The sequence below is a fragment of the Embiotoca jacksoni genome, unplaced genomic scaffold, assembly GCF_022577435.1.
Source record: "Embiotoca jacksoni isolate LCO1_2020_lvr unplaced genomic scaffold, fEmbJac1.0.p SCAF_14, whole genome shotgun sequence".
Taxonomy (NCBI): domain Eukaryota; kingdom Metazoa; phylum Chordata; class Actinopteri; family Embiotocidae; genus Embiotoca; species Embiotoca jacksoni.
Genome location: NW_027185274.1, coordinates 16538131 through 16545079, shown reverse-complemented (window position 1 = coordinate 16545079; position 6949 = coordinate 16538131). Strand labels below are relative to the sequence as shown.

At 45.4% G+C, this 6949-nt stretch overlaps 1 protein-coding gene across 1 annotated transcript; it reads left to right on the top strand.

The window, feature by feature from the left end:
- Positions 1-339: 339 nt before the first annotated feature.
- On the top strand, positions 340-6225 carry LOC138197467 (histone H4 transcription factor). Its single transcript, XM_069148313.1, has 10 exons — positions 340-407; positions 814-988; positions 2079-2305; positions 2401-2512; positions 2594-2746; positions 2834-2908; positions 3477-3597; positions 4318-4456; positions 4555-4679; positions 5194-6225. The coding sequence occupies exons 2-10, from the start codon at positions 838-840 to the stop codon at positions 5624-5626; spliced, it is 1536 nt and encodes a 511-aa protein (XP_069004414.1). The 5' UTR covers positions 340-407; positions 814-837; the 3' UTR covers positions 5627-6225.
- Positions 6226-6949: the final 724 nt, after the last annotated feature.

The following is a 6949-nucleotide window of genomic DNA, read 5'->3' as shown; positions in this document are numbered from 1 at the left end:
AAAGATTAAAGTATTCATATAAAATATGACATGACCAGTCCTGTACTTAAAATTTACTTAAGTAAAATTAAATTAGCTTATAGTTAAGAAAAAAAGGAAAATTCCTCCACCACCTCCTTTCTGTACTAAATTCACTATGAACCAATATTATAGTTAACTTTATTCTCTGAAATTTACAGGTAGTTTGGATTTGTTTGATTGAGATAAGCTAATTTGTTGGAGGCCTCCAAGTGCGGTAGGGGGCGGTATGTTCAGCTTTCATTGTGACTGGTTCTGATTATCCAACGAAGAAGAACAACTTCCGTCAAAATGCCCCGAATACAGGAAATAAACAAATCCAGAGAAGCCCAGAGGAGGGAAAAGAGAGCATTAACCCAGACCTGCTGCTCCAAGGGGCCCCAATATCTGTAAGACATTTTTTTTTTTTTTTTTACAAAACCTTTCAAGTGTTACAAAAACATTTAAAACTTCTCAGTTAAAGTGTCAAACGATTTCTCACGTTTGGAAAAAGAGTTCAAACCTGTCGCAGGTGCAGCGGGAGCTCGACTGTTAGCCGAAACGACAACTTTTGCATAAAGACTTTCTAAAACAAGAGATAATCTGCAGTCTGCTACTCACAGTATTCGTTAACTTGTAAGAAGACTGACATTTAAAAATAAATAAATAAATGCTTTCATGTTACTTTTATCTACAAAGCAGACAGCAGCCGACCTCGTTTTGAAGAGGAACTAACTCGGTGTCTCTCTTGATTGTGAGAAGGGAGCTCCCGGTTCAGTCTCTTTTGTTGAAAGGTTTTCCTCCCGTGTTGGTCAGGGACTGATATATCAGGCCTCCACCATGATGACGACGAAGAGACTGGACAACCTGGAGGTGGTGTGCGAGTGGGCTTCATGCGGCTTCAGGGGCCGCAGCATGGAGGAGCTGAGCGACCACATGTCGCTGCATCTGAAGGATTACCTGGGAGACAGAGACGCCCTGGAGGAGCTGGGTGAGTGAGGAGGACACCCGAGGACACGGTGTCCAAAAATGAAACGCACTCAACGGAGAGCTTATTTGGTAACTAAGACAACAAGCCAGTCATCCGGTGTTACATTATTGGTAAAAGGTGTATTCCGTGTGTATGACTTTGTGTGCACACATGTTTTTTTTGTTGTTGTTGGTGAAAAACTAAATGTAAAGTTAGTACAACTTCTGTAGATCTTATCAAACGTGAGAAAGAGCACCATTTCTCAGCCACGCCGACGGTGTGAAGCATGCTGGCTTCTTGACTTTCCTCTTTGAAAGAAGGCTCAGTTGTGTTTATGAGGCTGCACAGGCCGAGTTGCGTGATCATAATTGTGCAGGAGGTTTTAGCAGTGAAATATTTTTGCAATCTGTGAGATTGCAAATGGAATAGGAATAAAATACTGTGTCTGTTTCTCGTCTGCTCAGCACACAGCCGCAGCTTGTTTTTCTGTTCATTATAGGTCACCGAGTTTCAGCTTTTTAGTCGGTGAAAATCAGGGAAGTTGATGTTTGTCTTGGAGAGGAAACCCTGTGGTTTAAGTCCTCCCTGACTGATTTCATTTCTTACTCTTAGCTTTTGCTTCCATTTTCTATCAAGCCTTCATCTCCACTGTTGTTTCCTCGCTCCTGTTGCTGTGGATCTTCTCTCTATTTGTGACACGCAAACGTTGTCGTCAACCGCCAGCTCAGGATCAGGTTCTGGGTTCTCTGTGGTCAAGTAGGCCTGCTGTTACTCTTCTTTTGGACTGTCGTTGTTCTTTGTCTGTCAGAATTTCCATGATCTTTTTTCAGTGGTAGAGTGGGAGCGCTTGTTTCGATGCAGCTGACTTGTCGAGTGAAAATGCGGCAGAGTCGTAGGCAGAAATGAGATCGTTTGGGAGGCAGGAATTGAGATTCAGATTTTGTTACGAATAATTCAGTCTGAAGGCATTTACTGAACCGACATCCCTTTTTCATGAGGATGAATGAACATTCATGTCCATTTTTTAGCCATAAGCGGTCTGATATCAAAGTCCTCCGTGTACATTTAGTAATAACATGTCCTTATCTGCTGGTTCACTCTCTTTGTTCAGATGAATATGCTTGTCTCTGGAATGGATGTGAGTTTCTGTCCATGGGGATCCCTGCAGAGCTGGAGGTCCACGCTTACTTCCACAACTACCACGGGAAACTCAAGTTTGTCGGGTCCCAGCTGCTCAAGTCCCGTCCCGACCTGCCCAGCTGCAACCAAGGCGTGCACAGCAACAATCTGGTTCCGGAGGGATCCGATGGGTACAGCTGCCAGTGGGAGCAGTGCGATGTAGGTATTTTTTATTTTAAGTCATCCGTTGGGTCACTTAGAGCTCGATAACACCGCTACTAATATGATATTTATGCTTTTTTATATTCATACAGAGTACATTCAACAATCCTGAGTGGTTCTACCGACACGTGGACAATCACGTAGAAAGTGCCGAGCCACAGTCTCTGTCACAACAACAGCAGGCGCTCTTCTGCCACTGGGCAGGTACGACCGGGTCGGAGGAGGTTAGAGAGAAGTTCGTGTTCCTTCACCTGCTCTGTGTGATGTCTCACGTTTCTGTTACAGGCTGCGAAGCCTTCTTTAAGATCCGGTACCGTTTGAGGGAGCACATGCGGAGCCACACTCAGGAGAGACTGGTGGCCTGTCCGACATGCGGCAGCATGTTCTCCAGCAACACCAAGCTGTTCGACCACCTCCACCGGCAGGCCGAGCCCGTAGGTGAGACGGAAACCCAAGCCTGAAAAACATTCAGAAGATGGAGGTGGTTCTGCATGTTTTAATGTCTCGCTGTACTCATTCTGACAGAGTCGCTGGTTTGTGAACATTGTGGCAAAGCCTTTTCCAGCGAGAGGCTTCTGAGAGACCACATCCGTCAGCACGGTAACGACCGCCTTCAGTTTTAATACAGAAGAGATCGGATCAGGAATGATAAAGGGGCAGTTCCCTACTGTGTGTCAGTGGGATGATGAGGCAATTGGTTTTTGAAATGTTGTCTTATCCATGTGTTTCACCTCGGCCATTTGAACATTTAGCATGGTAACATCGATGGAAACCAGTGAAATGATCAGAATTTATGATTTCAGTTTTCATCAAATTGTTTTTGTTTTAATTTTTTTTTAAATTTTGAAGACGATTTAGTTTCAAAGTGCAAACAGCAGTTGACAAATCTTCTCGCCTCATTTTATATCACTTCACCTGACTTTCATCTGCAAATAGATTATCATTTATTATGGATTAGCACGCATTTTAATTGATTTATTTTTCAACAAACATCTTCAGAATCTTTCTAACATGCTAGTTCTTATGAGTCCCTCAATGAAAATGATGAGTGTAAGTGTCTGAAGTAAAAAAAAAAAAAAAAAAAAAAAAAAAAGGTTCATCACTGATGGACCAGATGGTTGACCAGTTGTCAGTCAACCATTCCTTCTTCTTCCCGTTTTACTCCCAGTGAATCAAGTCAAGTGTCCTTTCTGTGACATGACCTGCACCACTCTGGCAGCTCTGAAGATCCACATCAGGTTCCGTCACTGTGACGAGAGGCCGTTCCCGTGTGACTTCTGCGACAAAAGGTAAAGCTCGAAAGCAGCTGACCAGAGGGGTGAATTACGAAGAGAGATTAGTGGGTTAGCGAGGTATGTTGAGACTAAAGCCAGGGTTGTCAGTGTCACAGTGTCTTTTAAACTGGCTAGATCACCATGGTAACTGATGCTGCAAACCTAACCTGATCCGGAGCAGGTTATGTTGGCGATATCGGATCAAACGTAAGAAAGTACCGTTTACTGACCAATCAGATCTCTCGGAAAATTGTCATCACCGATCGGAGAAAATTCAGTGGAGCTCAGACAGTCCTCTGAGGAGTGAGATGGTCAGACAGACCTCTGAGGAGTGAGACGGTCAGACAGACCTCTGAGGAGTGAGACGGTCAGACAGTCCTCTGAGGAGTGAGACGGTCAGACAGTCCTCTGAGAGGAGTGAGACGGTCAGACAGACCTCTGAGGAGTGAGACAGTCAGACAGACCTCTGAGAGGAGTGAGACGGTCAGACAGACCTCTGAGGAGTGAGACAGTCAGAGCACTACACACACACACACACACACACACACACACACACACACACACACACACACACACACACACACACACACGGAGAAGACTCAGGTAAAGTGAGTGACTTGACAAAAACTTGTTACATTACTTCTTTTTCATTCATTCATTTGTTTATTTATGTATTTGTTTTTTATCTATCTATCTATCTATCTATCTATCTATCTATCTATCTATCTATCACAGATTTAAGAACGCGCGTGATCTCCAAAAGCACACCGAGGTGCACAACGAGGGGACGGTGTACCGCTGCACGGTGGAGGGCTGTGATTATTCCTGCCACACATTCCAGACCATGAGCGCCCACTTCAAGAGGCTGCACGAGGTCGGTCAGCAGCACGTCACCGCTTCAGATCAACATCAGCACCTGCTGTCATAACGAAGCTTCTTTAATTCACATCTTCTCATGATATTTACCAACAGGTTGGGGGGATGTCCAAATACAAGTGCCATATCTGTGATAAGGTCTTCTCTTGGTGTTACACTCTCACTCTTCACCTCCGTAACAAGCACGAGTTGAAGTGGCCGTCTGGACATTCCCGCTTCAGGTGAGTCGCTTGTTGAAGCTGCGAACAGGTTCTGTGCACGGCAGAGTCGGACGTGTCTCTCATACAAATCTCCGGTTGTTTATGAACTTCCTCGGATCGTGGTTTAGTGGGAAAGATGCTCATATTGTAGTTTTAAAAGAACGACCGTGAATTCACCCCCCAGGGTCAGACTGTGACCAGCGAGTTCTACTGGGACCTTCTGAAACACACACACACACACACACACACACACTGGTGTATGTTGACAGTTTCATCAAACCTTGTCTGAAGTTTGCTGTGGTGTGTTTCCGTGCACGTCCTAGTTGAATTCTGCTCATCGCCGGTCATTCATTTGAGCAGGTAAACAAACGTGTGACCTGGAAGAAGTTAAGAAGTAAACCTGGAAGTCTCTATGAAAAATAAACACGTTTTAGATCCACTCTGCTTCTCATCTCCTGGGGTGCACCAAATGTACTTCAAGTCAGTTTAAGATAAAGAGATGTTTATTGAGGCTGTCTGCCGTCTCTCCTCACAGGTACAGGAAGGACGTGGACGGCTTCCTCAAAGTGAACATGGTCCGGTTCGAGACCGTAGAAGTGACGAAGGAGATCATGAAGAACATGGCCAAGAAGCCGCAGAGCCTTCGGAAGAGTCAGAGAAGCAGCAGCCGGACGAAGGGGGCGGCCGTCGCGCCGGAGAGCGGCCGCAGCTCTCCGGCAGGATCCTCCTCGCCGTCCTCCAGCTCCTCCTCCTCGTTCTCCTCCGAGCTGTCCGGAGCCGAGGACGTGTCGCCTCAGGGCAGCCCCAGAGGCAGCGACTCCCCTGTCTACTGCGTGATGAGCACCATCCCTCACATCGAGGACGAGCCCGGAGGACTGCCGCAGGAGGACTGTGAAGGCAGCGGGACCTCTGGGGCGGTCCAGGCTCTGACGGAGGTTGCCAGGGGACTCGGCATGGACGTGGTTTGACCGTCCACTCCGCCCGGTGGTCAGGACATGGACATCCGGAGCAGGCGCTCACGTAGCTCTTATGCAATTTGTCTGTTTTAGTATATTGTGCTTTGAAGCTCTCGGTGGAGACTTCGTTGACTCTTCCTCCCGTGTTTGTACGTTACATCCAGATGTTGACCGTACACCGGTCGTAAAGACCCCAGCTCCTGTTGATGCCGCAGCGTAGCTTTCTAACGTCTGTGTCTATGACACTGCCTTTGAAACATAAATTAATATTTACAGCAGAGATTACATGAATGGAAGGATTTTAAAAGCACTAATTAACGGGTTCAAATGAAATGTTGTTCTCTGCACACCGTACGCAGTTTGACTGACTTGTTCAGCAGATGATTTCAGTGGACATTTGTTTTTGTTGGCGCCTTTGAATGTTGCTTAATGTTAACGTTTTAAATACATTTTTGATACAAAAGTAAGATTTTCAAGTTTTTTTTATGTCTTTTTCTTTTCATGTTGCAGCTCGACTGGAGGGTCCCAGTGTTTTTGGTCCATATTGAAATATCTAATCAATTAAAGGGCAGATTATTCTAATCTTTTATCTCGTGCCATTATCTGGTCAAGATTTGAACTTGTCCGGTACTTTATTTTATGACCTGTCGGCCTAAAATGGTGAACAGAGCGAACATTTTACCTGTTGAACATCAGCTTTGTTGTTGTTAGCATGTTAGCATTCAGCTTAAACTACAACCTCGCAGAGAGACGAGCATTAGCATGGCTGTAGACTAAAGGTCTTTCCAAAAGAAAATAAAGTGCCATTTTTCAGCCCGCAATCAAAGTACTCGTGACAAAAACAACAGTTTGAAAAAAATACACTGACATGAATTAATGAAAAAAAACACCTTCACAGTGTTAGCAAGGAAGGTAGCAATGACTTCATTAATTAATTTTAACTTGGCTGCATTTCATTGTAGGTGTGCAGATTACCACCTTTTTTTTTTTTTTTTTCTCACTCCAAACATGAGCTTTGGTACCAGCGGTGACGTTGCCCGTTGGTTTGTGAACGTTATGAAGCCTTAAGTTCGGATTTTGTTGGTCGCCATCTTGCTGGTTCGGAGCGGTTTGGTACCACCTGACCAGTTCGTATAACACACACACTGAACCCAACTTTAAAAAGGAGCACTGGTTCGACAGTGTTGGAGCGTCGCTGAGATGATGCAGAAACCACAATTTGATTGTTGTTGCAGACGTGTGAGAGCCTGGAGCCTCAGGGTGGGATGAGGTGGTAGGAGGCCGCCAGGAGGCCGGGACAGAGAGTGGACATCTGCAGAGGTGAGGACGCTTCTC